General features: G+C 48.1%; 1 protein-coding gene across 4 annotated transcripts in view; it reads right to left on the bottom strand.

Annotated features, from left to right (window-relative positions):
- The window catches only part of CNKSR2 (connector enhancer of kinase suppressor of Ras 2), a 236,725-nt gene that overhangs the window by 162,828 nt on the left and 57,648 nt on the right, over positions 1–16,249 (bottom strand). For all 4 annotated transcript variants that reach the window (XM_054399320.1, XM_054399319.1, XM_054399314.1 and 1 more), the window contains exon 4: positions 1,446–1,533. In XM_054399320.1, coding sequence (XP_054255295.1) covers positions 1,446–1,533 — 88 coding nt within the window. The remainder of the gene's footprint in view (positions 1–1,445; positions 1,534–16,249) is intronic.

Genomic DNA, 16,249 nt, shown 5'->3' on the forward strand with positions numbered 1-16,249 from the left:
ATAAAAGCTACCTACAGATTGCCTAACAAAGGCAGGGGAGCACCATTGCTGTCTGGCCCTGTGGGAACACAATCAAAAACTCACGTTGGTATCAACATCAGTCAGAGTGTGCAAACCAAAGAATTTCCCTCTTCCAAAGACCAACTGGCAGATAAGGGACAGCCCTAAACCACACACAGAGAGTGGCCACAGGAGGGAGGGGAAGGCTCTCCAGGTTGGATTCTCAGCTGAAGGTCATTAAGCAAATGATTCCCAGTATCTACTTCAGGATTTCTTGAAGGTAGGAGGTACAAAACTATTCAAACTACTGTAGCCTGCTGGGGACATCTGCCATCTCCCCAGGTGTCTGGATGATGTTGTATAGAACAGCAGATCAATCAAGTCTCATGCATGCAGGCTCTGTGAACCAGACAGTAAATTAAAAACTAAAGGCAAAACACAAGGAATTGTTTGACAGCACTGTAAGGGAAAGGGACCTGGGGGTTCCTGGAGGACAGAAGGATGCCCAGGAGCCTGCAGTGTGCTCTTGTGGCCAAGAAGGCCAAGGGCACCCTGGGGTGGATCAGAAGGGCTGTGGCTAGTAGGTTGAAAGAGGTTCTCCTCCCCCTCTGCTCTGCCCTGGTAAGGCCACAGCTGGAATATTGTGTCCAGTTCTGGGCCCCTCTGGTCAAGAAGGATCTCAGAGAACTGCTTGAGAGAGTCCAGCACAGAGCCACAAAGATGATAAAGTGAGTGGAACATCTTCCTTATGAGGAGAGCCTGAGGGAGCTGAGGCTCTGTAGATTGGAGAGGAGAAGCCTGAGGGTGACCTCATTCCTGTTTATAAAGCTGTGCAGGGCAGTGTTAGGAGGATGGAGCCAGGCTCTGCTCACTGAGGTCCACTGACAGGACAAGAGGCACTGGGTGCAAGCTGGAGCAGAGGAGGTTCCACATGAACATAAGGAAAAACATTTCCCCTGTGAGGGTGACAGAGCCCTGGAGCAGGCTGCCCAGGGAGGTTGTGGAGTCTCCTTCTCTGCAGACATTCTAAACCCTCTCGGATGCATTCCTGTGTGACCTGCTCTAGGTGTTCCTGCTCTGGTAGGGGGGTTTGGACTGGATGAGCTTTCAAAATGCCTTCCAACCCCTAACATTCTGTGATTCTGTGCAATTAAACATGCATCTCATCCGGGAGATTCTGCAAACGCACGGTGATGATAGCAGACCAGAGAACCCAGGACGAATCTTACTGCTGAGATATGTAGCAGCACATACACAGCACAGCCCAAAGCAGGTATTATAAAACAAGAAGCTGAAATTTTATGGAGGGTTCAACTAAGTGCTAGGATTTTCTTATTTTTATTACACAGTGAGCTAGACAGGGCAAGACAAAACTGTGTGAAGGTGGTCATGGCCACTTCCAAGATGGGAAAAAAGCCAAACTGCCAAGGCATGTGGTCTCATACCTGTTGTACTATTGTGGTTAGTTCCAGACAGAGCTGTATGACATTATTTCTTGTTACTGAGTAATCTGTGACAGCAGCAAAAGGTGATCTGAAAAAAAAAAGAAGAAGAAGAAAGAAGAGTGTTAAATAGGACTAGCATATATCCACTTGCTTCACTGGTGCACAAGGCATTATTGCCAGGGGTGTGAACATCACACAGCAACCCCCCTAAATGTACTGATAAAAATGTAAACCAAAGGATACAGATCCAGGGAAAATGTTCGTCTCTCCTTGGTTCTGCAGATTGAGTTCCTCTTTAGGAGTTTCCACTTATAAGAGCATTGTTTCTCACAGTGCATCAGAGGTTGGAAAGGACCTCCAGAGATCATCCAGTCCAAGTCCCCTGCCAGAGCAGGAGCACCCAGGGGAGTCTGCACAGGAATGCATCCAGGTGGGTTTGGAAAGGCTCCAGAGAAGGAGACTCCACAACCTCTCTGGGCAGCCTGTTCCAGGGCTCTGACACCCTCACTGGAAAGAAGTTTCTCCTCATGTTGAGCTGAAACCTTCTCTGTTCAAGTTTGAACCCATTGTTCCTTGGCTTTTCACTGTGCACCACCCAAAAGAGCCTGGCCCCCTCCACTTGACCCCCACCCCTCAGCTATTGATAGACATTGATCAGATCCCTCTCAGCCTTCTCTTCTCCACACTAACCAGCCCCAGGGCTCTCAGTCTCTCTTCACAGGGGAGATGCTCAAGTCCCCTAAGCATCCTCCTGGCTCTCCCTTGGACTCTCTCCAGCAGGTCTCTGTCTCTCTTGAACTGGGGAGCCCCAAACTGGACACAGGATTGCAGCTGTGGTCTCCCCAGGGCAGAGCAGAGGGGGAGCAGAACCTCCCCAGCCCTGCTGGCCACACTTTTCTTGCTGCTCTCCCAGATCCCATTGGCTCTCTTGGCCACCAGGGCACATTGCTGTCCCATGCAGAACTTGCTGCCCACCAGCACTCCAAGGTCTCTCTCTGTGGAGCTGCTTTCCAGCAGGGCAGCTCCTAACCTGTCCTGGTGCCTGTATCAACACTCAGAAGCAGCTGCAATGTCTAGACTGGAGGCACATCCCCCTTCAGTGCTGTGTTTCAACCAGAAGTGCTTAGTCAAATGAAAAGTACATCCAGGATGTAGAGATCTCACCCACACAGCATGTATCCTACACCTTAAAACTTCATGTTAGAACACTGAAAATGTAGCTTTTATGGGCATCATTAACATCACAAGGATGGCATTTCCCTCCTTGAAAATTAAAACAATAAGATGGCAAAGAACCCAGAGCATCTCAATGTGTGAAGAAATTCCTCAAGAAAGCATACAAAGTGGCAGGACCTCTAAAGAACCCTTTAAGGGTGGTTGCCTTTAAATCAAGCTGGGTGAGTGGCCCTTCCCTAACTGTCCTGCCCTTCCCCAGATGCCTTCTTTTATCACTTCTTAGATCATACATATTTATATGGATGGAGAGGGTCCAGAGGAGGACCACCAAGATGATCAGGGGGCTGGAACACCTCTGCTATGAGAACAGACTGAGGGAGCTGGGGTTGCTCAGCCTGGAGAAGAGAAGGCTCCAGGCAGACCTAAGAGCAGCCTGCCAGTACCTGAAGAGGGCTACAAGAAGGCTGCAGAGGGACTGTTTGCAAAGGCCTGCAGGGACAGGACGAGAGGCAATGGTTTGAAATGAGAGAAGAGCAGATTGAGATTGGATGTTAGGAACAAGTTCTGCACCAGGAGGGTGGTGGAACACTGCAACAGGTTGTCCAAGGAGGTAGTTGTGGCCCCATTCCTGGAGATATTCAAGGTGAGACTGGACAAGGCTCTGAGCAACCTGATGTAGTGGAGATATCCCTGCTGACTGCAGAGGGGGTTGGACTGGATGACCTTTGGAGGTCTCTTTCAACCCAAACAGTTGTACAACTGTATGATTCTATATCAAAGGATAAAAGGGAGCTGCTTGCTTGTGAACCACAATTGTTTTTAGTAAAAGTGCATTAGCCAAGGTACACAAAAAACACTGCTGGTTTTCCTTTCAACACTGCAGCTGATGAGGTTCTGAAACCTACCTGAAACCTTGCCTTAAAAAGCTCATGTTCATTCATGGACTTCCTTTCAGTGAAGATGAATGGAATCAAGCCAGCAAGTGGCATTGTTTTGCTTTTAAGTAGGGATGTTAATACCGGCCTCAAATTACACAACTGGAATCTCTTTGACATTTCAAAGCCTCCAGCATTGCTCTAAACAAAAAAAAACCACACAGGGTAGGCTTTGACTTCTAAGCCCACATCATCTTCCCTTGCACTTTCACAATTTACTTGGGTTTCATGGTCCATGAGGCAAATAATGACACTTTTACTGTCACTGCTCTTAGGGAAGACCCATTAGAAACTCCCCAAATAAACTTGGTTGGCATGGAAAGCACAAGCAAAGGGACTCAGTTATGTGACACTGAAGTTTACACAGGGAAGATTTACTGAAAACAGTGAAGCAGGCAGCAAGAATGCTAGCAGAGGGGAGAACACTACTGACAACAAAAAGAAGAACTGATATGGAATGGTTTGGAAAATGCTTCACAGCTTGGACAGGTGAGGAGACAGATCCATGCTGCAGGCAGTGTGAGCTTGCAACTCAGAAGGCAAATCATAGCCTGGAATGCATCAAAAGATGTGTGGTCAGCAGAGCCAGAGAGGTGATTCTGACACTTTGCTCTGGTGAGACCTCACCTGGAGTGCTGTGTACAGGTCTGGAGCCCTCAATAGAGGAAGGACATGGACCTGAGGGAGCAGGTCCAGAGGAGGGCCATGAAAATGATCAGGGGGTTGGAGCAGCTCTGCTACAAGGACAGGCTGAGGGAGCTGGGGGTGTTCAGCCTGGAAAGGAGAAGGCTCCAGGGAGCCCTAAGAGCAGCCTGCCAGTACCTGAAGGGGGCTAAAGGGAGGATGGAGAGAGACTGTTTGCAAAGGCCTGTGGTGACAGGACAAGAAGCAATGGATTCAAACTAGTGAAGGGCAGATTTAGATTGGATATCAGGAAGAAGTTCTTCACTATGAGGGTGGTGGAACACTGGAACAGGTTGTCCAGGGAGGTGGTTGAGGCCTCTTGGAGATACTGAAGGTGAGGTTCCACAAGGCCCTGGGCAGCCTGATCTAGCTGGGGATGTCCCTGCAGACTGCAGGAGGGGTTGGACTGGATGAGCTTTGGCGGTCCCTTCCAGTCTGGACCACTCCATGATTCTATGCATGGACTTTACTTCTGCAGAAAATACAAGAGCTGCTCGAGCTGCCTGCTCTGTAGGGCTCAGTAGCTCACAAACCAGCTCACTCCTAGTAGTGTCTGCCAGTGCCTGTCTGGGGTATTGCTGCAAACTGGACCAGTAAAAGTGCAATTCCCTTCACTCCTTCTCCCCAGAGTTCACACCAATCCCTTAGAGGCTATCTGGAAGCACCACTCCATAGCCACAACTGCAGAAGCACCTGGGGAAATGGTAAGGGCCTCTTGAAACATTTACACCCCAAAGAAATGTGTTTTGGTATTACATCCCAAGCCTCAGTTTCAACAGTGCAAGTCCAGCAAGGCTTGGCGTGACATTCAAGCCCTGTCTGGATGTGTTCCTGTGTGACCTGTGCTGGGTTCTCTGGTCCTGCTCTGGCATGGGATTGGACTGGATGGTCTCCAGAGGTCCCTTCCAAGCCCTAACCTCCTGTGATGCTGTGAACATGCCAGCAGTTTCCATCAAAATGTCAACAGAAGCTTCACTGTAGGATCACTGATTGGATTTCATGAAAGACTCAGTTGGAAATCCCAAGCAGAAGGAATTCCTGATTTCATTGGATCACTTCTTGGGACAAGGAAAATGATTACTCTGGCTTGGCTTAGCCATTTCCATCAGCTTCCTATTTCTACTCTTTCAAAGTCACATCTTTTGCAGCCCCTTGGACCTCCTACAGACACCTCCTGTAGCACCAGGAAAGAAGACCCCCTGAGAACAACTGCAGTTTGGAACATGTGCTGCTGTCCAGTTCAGCACTCCCAAGGCCAGGACCTGGAGGGAGCCCACAAGAAGCCTGCAGAGGGACCTCAAGGATCATAGAATCAATAAGGTTAGAAAAGACCTCAAGTCCAACCTATCACCCAGCACCTCATGACTAAACCATGGCTTCAAGTGTCACATCCAATCCTTTCTTGAACACCTCCATGTCCAGTTCCAACTCCCCTGCCATAGGCAGGGACACCTCACATCACAGCAGGTTACTCACAGCCACATCCAGCCTGGCTGCAAAAACCTCCAGGGATGAGGCTTCCACCACCTCCCTGGGCAACCTGTGCCAGTCTCTCACCACCCTCATGGGGAAGAACTTCTCCCTAACACCCAATCTGAATCTACCCTAATTTTGCTCCATTTTCCCCCAGTCCTATCACTCCCTGACACCCTCAAAAGTCCCTCCCCAGCTTTCTTGTAGCCCCCTTCAGATACTGGAAGGCCACAAGAAGGTCTCTTCAGAGCCTTCTCTTCTCCAGACTGAACAATCCCAACTCTCTCAGTCTGTCTCCATTGGAGAGGAGCTCCAGCCCTCTGCTCATCCTCATGGCCCAATGATGAGCTTCTAAACACCTCATTCAGAAGAAAACAAAACCAAAACCAAACCACAAAAGGGGAAAAAAATTATAATGGATGCTTACTTTAACATTATTTTTTTTTATAACATTGAAGTCAAACAACCTCAAGAGCCTAATTTACAGGAAATAAGGTTTCCCCAACACACCAGGCATGGCTGCTGGTTCTTTCAACACCTTTTAAAGCAGTGTTTGAGATGGATAATGCAACACCCATAACCAAATCCATGTCTCAGAGATGTAATGTGGGCTGTAACCCACATGCACATGACGTCACACTCACTTCTGTGAGCTGAGACCTAATTAAAACCTTTCAGAATAATAATAAAAAAAAAATTCTAACATTAATTAATTAAGCAACCTTGAAGGCCTGGTATCAAAAAAAGCAGCTCTATCAATATAGCACAGCTAATTACCTCTCACAGTGAATGATGTGACTCAACAGACATTAATACTCACAAGACTGATTGGACATGAAGGAAAATCCTTCACAAACAACTGAAAAAAGATCCCAAGATGTTAGGGGTTGGAAGGATCCTCTCGAGATCATCCAAGTCCAACTAGGGCTTAAAAGTGAAGAAATGGTTTTGGATTCTGAGTTGGGAAAACAAGGCTGCACCTATTTGTGCAGTGAGAAATAATTTGTGATCCTTTTGCAGGATCACAGATGTTAAGGGTTGGAAAGGACCTCTGGAGAGCTTCCAGTCCATCCCCTCTGCCAGAGCAGGAGCATAAAATCCAGCACAGGTCACACAGGAACACATCCAGATGGGGCTGGAAAGGGTCCAGAGAAGGAGACTCCACAACCTCTCTGGGCAGCCTGTTCCAGGGCTCTGGGACCCTCACAGGGAAGAAGTTCCTCCTCATGTTGAGGTGGAACCTCCTGTGCTGGAGTTTACAGCCGTTACCCCTTGCCCTGTCACAGGGTGCAACTGAGCAGAGCCTGTCCCCTCCTTCTTGACCTCTTGACCCCCAGCCCTCAGATATTCATAAACATTGATTAAATCCCCTCTCAGTCTTCTCCTCTCCACACTAACCACCCCCAGGGCTCTCAGCCTCTCCTCACCAGGCAGTCTCCAGTCCCTTCAGCATCCTTGAGCCCTCCCTTGGACTCTCTCCAGCAGATCCCTGTCCCTCCTGAACTGGGGAGCCCAGAACTGGATGCAATATTCCAGGTGAGGTCTCACCAGGGCAGAGTAGAGGGGGAGGAGAACCTCCCTGGCTCTGCTGGCCACACTCCTCTGAATGCACCCCAGGACCCCCTTGGCCTTCTTGGCCCCCAGGGCACATTGCTGTGCCATGCACAACTTGTTGTCCACCAGCACTCCCAGGTCCTTCTCCTTGGGGCTGCTCTCCAGCAGATCCCCTCCCAACCTGTCCTGCTGCAGTTTATTCTTCCTTCCCAGCTGTGCATTGTGCAGGAGATGCACACACTCAGTGTTTCTACCCTGCTAACCTTATCAGCCCCATATGCTTTTGCCTGCTCATGTAGCTTCTTTGTGGAGTCTCCTTCACTGGAGACATTCAAACCCCATCTGGATGCCTTCCTGTGTGACCTGCTCTATGTGCTCCTGCTCTGGCAGGGGGCTTGGACTGGGTGGGCTTTTGAAGTCACTACCACCTCCCTAGTATCCTGTGATATAACATTTGGCACGGGGAAAATTACACAGAAAGAGTTATTTCACTTCCAAAAGTTGCAATTTGGGCAAATACAGACTGCTGTCAAGTAAAAGCATTGCCCCACAACAGAAGTTAATCATATTTCAACAACAGACATTGTGAGGGTCTTCAGAATCACTACCCTATTTATTTGAGCATCCTGACAAGGGTAAACATCCTCAGAGCAGTCTGGTTAAACATCATATTCACAATCTTTCAGAGAGGCTGCCCAGGGGGGTTGTGGAGTCTCCCTTTCTGGAATATTCCAAACCCAGCTGGCTGTGTTCCTGTGTGATCTGCTCTAGGTGCTCCTGCTCTGGCAGGGGGGCTTGAACTGGATGAGCTTTTGAGGTCCCTTCCAACTCCTAACATTCTGTCATTCTGTGGAACCAAATCTGGAATACCACTTAGTCTTCAGCAGTAAAACACATCCAGCTCAAATAAAAACCTGCATGTACAAAACAGCTGCATGTCTGGTTGTGCCAAATCCCTCTAAGATCCATAGCTTAACTCTCTCAAGAAATCAACATTTTATCTGTACCTCTGATGGGGCCTCTTTGCCTAGAAACAGGGAGGAATGCCCTAAAATTCATCACAGAAAGGCTTAGGTTGCAAGGGACCTCAGAGATCACAGAATCACAGGAACATGCAGTTTGGAAAAGACCCTCAGGAGCATCAAGTCCAACCAGTAACCCTACTCTACACCCCTAAACCATATCCCCAAGCAAAGATTCTCTACTACAACCCTCCTGCCATGGACAGGCATGTCTCTCAACTAGGCTTGGTTGCTCAAGACCTCATCCAATCTGGCATTGAACACCTCCTCTGGGCAAGCTGTTCCTGACTCTCCCTCCCCCACCCCCCAGTGAATTTTAACCTCCTAAAATTCACAGTGGATGAAGGAATTCTTTAAAGGAGAGCTCTGTTAACCATTTACAGCTGGTGCTGTAGCACAATAGGGTTGAGCACCATAACATTCCTAGGAGGCACTCACTGCTGGGCTTGGCATACCATTCACACAAGCATCAAGGGAAAAGGCAGGAAGGTTGACAGGTTTAAGATTGAAAAGCAATCCTCAGAAAGTGCATTATTTGTGTGGTGACTAAAGGAGCTGCTAAACTCCTCAGCTGCCCTTTGTTTGAGGAGTCCTTTTGGGTTTTTCCCACCTTCTTGTATGCAAACCAAGTTTACCCTCTTCAGGCCAAGCCATAACTGATAGCAGCTACCAAGACTGCAACTGAAGTCTCTTCTAAAGGAGACTCTAAACCAGTAACACTTTCTTTGTGAGTAAGAAGTTTTGGGCTTGCAAATAGTCAAGCACAATATTCCTAATGAATGCTTCTTTTTACTGGGGAGCAGCAAGAAAAGTGTGGCCAGCAGGGCTGGGGAGGTTCTGCTCCCCCTCTGCTCTGCCCTGCTGAGACCACAGCTGCAATCCTGTGTCCAGTTTGGGGCTCCCCAGTTCAAGAGAGACAGAGACCTGCTGGAGAGAGTCCAAGGGAGAGCCAGGAGGATGCTTAGGGGACTTGAGCATCTCCCCTGGGAAGAGAGACTGAGAGCCCTGGGGCTGTTTAGTGTGGAGAAGAGAAGGCTGAGAGGGGATCTGATCAATGTCTATCAATAGCTGAGGGGTGGGGGTCAAGTGGAGGGGGCCAGGCTCTTTTGGGTGGTGCACAGTGATAAGACAAGGAACAATGGATACAAACTTGAACATAGAAGATTTCAGCTCAACATGAGGAGAAACTTCTTTACAGTGAGGGTGCCAGAGCCCTGGAACAGGCTGCCCAGGGGGGTTGTGGAGTCTCCTTCTCTGGAGCCTTTACAAACCCATCTGGATGCATTCCTGTGCAGACTCCCCTGGGTGCTCCTGCTCTGGCAGAGGGGTTGGACCTGATGATCTTTGGAGGTCCCTTCCAACCTCTGATACACTGTGAGACTATGATCTCCACAAGATGTCTTTCTGGCTTCAGTGTACTCTGCAGCAGGAGTTTATTTCCAAAAAGGGGGACAGCACCAGGGTGGAAGACAAGAGAGCTGCTGTGCCAGGCAGATGGAATCACACTGCCCACACAGAGGGCTGAGTCAAACTACGTACTGCAACCAAAAAAAATAATCCAGTGTTCTCCTGACAAATCCTAATTCATGGCCATTAAAATCTGAAACACAACATCAGACACCAAGTGCTGAAGGAGTACTCTCAGGGGAGGGTGAATATATTCTCTTAAATTCTTAATTGCCAAATTAACTACCACATTACCTTAGTTGTTTCTTTAATGAAGACACAATTAAAGCTCTAAGAACAACCATCACTTCCTCCCTCCTAGTCTCTAAGCCCATGTTTAGAGCTGACACACTGTCATTTGCTAAGATCCAAAACATTCTTCTTGAGGCTGCACAAAATAAGTGGGATGAGAAGTCCTTGCTTCAGATAACATGGCCCAAGCACTACAGAGTAGGCACAGGAGGTTCCACCTCAACATGAGGAGGAACTTCTTCACTGTGAGGGTCCCAGAGCCCTGGAACAGGCTGCCCAGAGAGGTTGTGGAGTCTCCTTCTCTGGAGACTTTCAAGCCCCATCTGGATATGTTCCTGTGTGACCTGTGCTGGATTCTGTGGTCTTGCTCTGGCAGGGGGGCTGGACTGGAAGCTCTCCAGAGGTCCCTTCCAACCCCTAACATCTTGGGATCCTGTGAAGAGCAGGAAGCCTGGAAACACAGGTAAGAGATTTTTCTTTCACAGAATCAAGGAATATATCTGGTTGGAAGAGACCTTCAAGCTCATCCGGGCCAATCCTTGACCCAGCACTGAAGGGTCAAGACCAAACCATGTCCCCAAGCACCAGGTTCACACACTGCTTAAACACCTGCAGGGATGGTGACTCCACCACTGCCCTGGGCAGACCATTCCAAGGTTTGAGAACTTTGCTGGAGCAAGTGAAGCACAATTGGGTGCACAAAAGGGTGGTAGAATGCTGGAACAGGCTGCCCAGGGGGGTTTTGGAGTCTCCCTCTCTGGAGATATTCTAGACCTGCCTGGAGAAGTTCCTGTGTGACCTGCTCTAGGTGCTCCTGCTCTGGCAGGGGGGTTGGACTGGACGAGCTTTCAAGGTCCCTTCCAGCCCTTAACATTCTGTGATGACGTGAATTTGTATGGAGCCACCACCATTCCCTACACATAAAATCCACACCACTGCATTTCTATGGAAGTTGGAAATGCTGCTAGCTGCAGCATCTTGAAAAATATTGCACAGGAAGATGATGAAAGGAGTGAAACATCTCCCTGTGAAGACAGGCTGAGGGAGCTGGGGGCTCTTGAGCTTGGAGCAGAGGAGCCCGAGGGGTGAACTCATTGCTGGGGATAAAGATGTGCAGAGCAGTGTCAAAAGGATGGAGCCAGGCTCTGCTCAGGAATGTCCAAGGACAGCACAAGGGGGAGTGGAGAAAAACTAAAGAGAACATAAAGAGAAACTTCTTTACTGTGAAGGTGCCAGAGCCCTGGAACAGGCTGCCCAGAGAGGCTGCAGAGTCTCCTTCTCTGGAGCCATTCCAAACCCACCTGGATGTGTTCCTGTGTGACCTGCTCTAGGTGCTCCTGCTCTGGCAAGGGGGTTTGGATGAGCTTCAGAGGTCCCTTCCAGCCTCTAACACTCTGTGATTGTGTGTGAATAACTCTAACAGCCACTTTACTACTCCTAATAGTTTGCTCTCCCCTCCTTTGAACCCCAGAGATGGAACTGATTTTAGAAACCAATCAAAACAAACAAACAAAAAAAAGTAAGATATGGGGGCCCAGATTTAATAGTTACAGCTGTGCAGAATTGAATCCATGTTCCTGATATTAAATACTTTATTTTTAAAATCTTTCTATCTCCCTCTAGTGGCTCCAATAGCTTCCTAGAGGGAGTATAAACAAGCAGAATCCTACTGGTCTCCAGATGTTCCTATCTCTTGCAAAACCTGCAGTCACTGGCCTGCTCTCCTCCTACCTTGGGGGACTTCAGAAAGCAGGAAGAATAAACCTCAAGAAAACACTCACAAAGCAGGAAAGTCTTCAAATGTGGCAGAAAATGTTTGCTTCAGAAATGCAAGAAAGGCTTTAGAGATCCATCGCCTCTGACACTAAAACCTGCCACCAGACCTGACTCTGGCACACCAGAGGTAATTCTCAATGCACTTCTCAGCTACCAACAAACTTCACAGACTGGATTTGTCTCTTCCTACTAGAAATTTGGGCACAGTACACAACGCTACAGAGGACAGATTAGTGCTCACATGCAGACCAGAGAATCACAGAATGCTTTGGGTTGGAAGGGACCCTCCAAAGGTCATCCAGTCCAACCCCCCCCCCTGCAGTCAGCAGGGACATCCTCTGCTAGATCAGGTTGCTCAGAGCCTTGTCCAGACTGAGCTTAAATATCTCCAGGGATGGGGTCTCAACTACCTCCTTGGGCAACCTGTTGCAGTGTTCCACCAGCTTCATGGTGCAGAACTTGTTCCTAACATCCAATCTAAATCTGCTCTTCTCTCATTTCAAACCATTGTCTCTCATCCTATCCCTGCAGGCCTTTGCAAACAGTCCCTCTGCAGCCTTCCTGCAACCTCCTTCAGATACTGGCAGGCTGCTCTTAGGTCTTCCCAGAGCCTTCTCTTCTCCAGGCTGAACACCCCCAGCTCCCTCAGTCTGTCCTCATAGCAGAGGTGTTCCAGCCCCACTGATCATCCTCATGGCCCTCCTCTGGACCTGCTCCATCAGGTCCATGTCTTTTCTGTGTTGAGGGCTCCAGAGCTGGACACAGTACTCCAGGTGAATGTTTCCTTAGAATCAACAACTACTTTCTTCCAGAAGCTCACTGACTAAGTTCATATTAAGGAGCCAAACCCCCACTGCTTTACAACACGTTCAACTGTGAAAATTTTAATACCAGGTTATTTCCAGGGGGGGGAGGGAAAAATAAATATATATTCCATATATATAAATATAAATAAATATATATTCTATATACATAGAATCATACAATCAGTGAGGATTGGAAGGGACCACATGCCATGGGCAGGGACACCTCACACTAGAGATGTGGTTTTATATATATATGTATATATTCAGTCACAAAGATGAGAGAGAGTCATCTTTGTGACTGAAAGTCTTTATCCATGAGCCACAATTCCGATGAGGAAAAGAAAAATAATAATAATCAAGGTTATTTCTAAACAAAGAAGTGACAAACACTGATCTGCCTACACACAAGAGCATTGTTCTCCACTGTTCCTTCTGTTTCAAAGCCCACAATGATATGCTGAAGTCTTCAGAAATGACTTGCAGGGAGAAAACCTGAAGCCTACAAGTTCCTCCATGTGACAACAAGAAGCTAGAGGCAGAGCTAAAAATAATTCCCCAGATTTGGAAGTCTCAGTGCTAAACTCTCTCCATAAGATTGTGTTGCTTCTCTGCACAGCCAGTGTTAAACATCTAAACAGAAATTGAGGAGCCTGACTTACAGCACAGGAGGTTCCACCTCAACATGAGGAGAAACTTCTTCACTGTGAGGGTCCCAGAGCCCTGGAACAGGCTGCCCAGAGAGGTTGTGGAGTCTCCTTCTCTGGAGCCTTTCCAGCCCTGTCTGGATGTGTTCCTGTGTGACCTGTGCTGGATTCTCAGGTCCTGCTCTGGCAGGGGGGTTGGACTGGATGATCTTTGAAGGTCCTTTCCAACCCCTAACATCCTCTGATCCTGTCTGATCCTGGGAAATTAAAGCCACCCACAACACAACCATTTTAGACAGATCCATTGGCACCATTTATTTCATTGGTTCAAAGAACAAGGACAAGCCTGAAGGTCCAAATTCTGACTCAGATTCTACCTTGAACTTCATTGCACAGCTCCAATGCAGGTTTGCTCACCCAATATGGTGACTCCATTCTGTATTAGGAGGGGAGAATAAAACAGTTGGGGTTTTCCCCTCCATCCCATCCAACTTCCAGCCCAAGGCTGATACTTGCCAGTCCTTTGTACAACACAAGGCCTCTGTTTTGGGTTGAATTTAGCAAACAACTGAACATTTGACTCTGAAGCCAAACTATTTTTGAGGCTTTCATTGTTGTGTGCCTTGCACAATGGTCTCCTTCCTAGAAAGCACTGAACAGCTCATCCAACTTGATGATCTTCACAGCTCCCTTCCAACTCCTATCAGACTGTGACTTTAGGTCCCTCTGGATTTAAAAGTTGGGGAAAGGATAGGAAAAAAAGAGAGTAGGGGAACAGAAGCAGCAGTAGTAGCTGCAATCTACCCAACAAAGAAAGAGTTTGCAGTTCAGCGTAAGAGCTGGAAAGGATTCATGTCCCACCTAAACCTTTCATGTGGAAATCATTGATGGGACAGAAGCCAGCCTGCCTCAGAAGAAGGAAATACAACAAAACCCACAGCAGGAATTCAAAGAATTCTGTTGGATCTCAAGAACTGCACAAAGATCACACCCAGAAAAAAACCTCAGCCCCTCGATGCACGATAAAATAGATCTTTACAGCAAGAGATGCCAGCAGTGTGCTCTGGTGGTTAGTAGGTCAAGAGAGGTTCTCCTTCCTCTCTACTCTGCCCTGGTGAGGCTGCATCTGGAGTATTGTGTCCAGTTCTAGGTCCCTCAGGTCAAGAAGGACCTCAGGGAGCTGCTTGAAAGAGTCCAGCACAAAGCCACAACAATGACTAAGTGAGTGGAACATCTCCCTGCTGAGAAGAGCCTGAAGGAGCTGAGGGCTCTTTAGCTTGGAGTAGAGGAGCTTGAGGGTGACCTCATTCATGTTGATAAAGACGTGCAGGGGGAGTGCCAAGAGAATGGAGCCAGGCTCTCTGCAGTGATGCAGACAAGAGGCAATGGTGGAAGCTCAGGCATAGGAAGTTCCATGGAAACAGGAGGAATAACTTTTTCCCTATGAGGGTGCCAGAGCCCTGGAACAGGCTGCCCAGGGGGGTTGTGGAGTCTCCTTCTCTGCAGATATTCCAAACCCACCTGGATGTGTTCCTGTGTGACCTGCTCTAGGTGCTCCTGCTCTGGCAGGGGGCTTGGACTGGATGAGTTCTCAAGGTCCCTTCCAGGCCCTGGCATTCTGTGATTCTGTGATAAAGGTGCACTGTGAGACAGACTAATGCATGAAGACAGACTAATTGTAACCATTTCAGGAGTTTCAATGATCATTTTAAACCCCTGCACATTACTTTTGCTATCAGTAGAAAAAAATAAAGCCTCCCCAGATGTATAGCAAAGGAGAGCATTAAGTGATGGTCACAAACTTCCTAGCTAATAGAGGTCAAAGTACCAATTCCAATTGCAGCTTCAGAGGTGTTTCACTGCCACTTAAAAAGCCTAAAATGCAACATGCATGCTCACACACAGTCACAGAGAAGTGGTATAGATCAACTATCCAATGAAAAGCATGACCACAGGATCTCAGGATGTCAGGGGTTGGAAGGGACCCAAAGAGATCATCAAGTCCAACCCCCCTGCCAGAGCAGGACCAGAGAATCCAGCACAGGTCACACAGGACACATCCAGACAGAACCTTGAAAGTCTCCAGAGAAGGAAACTTTGCAACCTCTCTGGGCAGCCTGTTCCAGGGCTCTGTGGGCCCTTACAGTTAAGAAGTTTCTGCCTCGTGTTGAGGTGGAACCTCCTGTGCTGCAGCTTCCATCCATTGCTCCTTGTCCTTTCACAGGGAGCAAGTGAGCAGAGGCTGTCCCCTCCCTCCTGACTCCCAGCCCTCAGATATTTACAAACATTGATTAAATCCCCTCTAAGTCTTCTATTTTCCTGACTAAAAAGCCCCAGGTCCCTCAGCCTCTCCTCATAAGGCAAAGTTTTGTGACTTTGATGCTATCAGTGCAACAACTCTGAGTTCTGCAGGGCAAAGTGTTGGTCTATATTAACCTTTAAATACATATATAGTCTAATGATGTCATCCTGTACTTATATTGTATTTCTAGCTATGGGTAGGGTTGCAGTGTGTGCTGAAATGTGTGCACCTATGAGGAGCATCTGAGGGAGCTGGGGGTGTTCAGTCTGGAGAAGAGGAGGCTGAGGGAGACCTCATTGCTTTCTACAGCTCCCTGAAGGGAGGTTGGAGTGAGGAGGGGGCAGCCTCTGCTCCTTGGTGGCAAGAGACAGGAGCAGAGGAAATGGTTCCAAGATGTGCCAGGGGAGTTTCAGGCTGGATGTTAGGAAATATTTCTTCCCTGAAAGGGTTGTCAAACATTGGAATGTTCTGCCCAGGGCAGTGATGGAGTCACCATCCCTTGGGGTGTTTAAGCAGCCTGGGGGCCTGGTGCTTAGGGACATGGTTTAGGGTTGACCCTAAACTGGGTCAAAGGATGGACTGGATGATCTTTGAGGTCTCTTCCAACAAGATGTTTGCTGTGATTCTGTGAAATGCTGCCTGAACTGCACACTGAGTTCACAGGAAGAGGATTGCTACAAATGTCCTGTTGGAATCACAGGATCACAGAAACATTCAGGTTGGAAAAGACCTTC

This window comes from Indicator indicator, chromosome 1 (assembly GCF_027791375.1).
Source record: "Indicator indicator isolate 239-I01 chromosome 1, UM_Iind_1.1, whole genome shotgun sequence".
NCBI classification, from domain to species: domain Eukaryota; kingdom Metazoa; phylum Chordata; class Aves; order Piciformes; family Indicatoridae; genus Indicator; species Indicator indicator.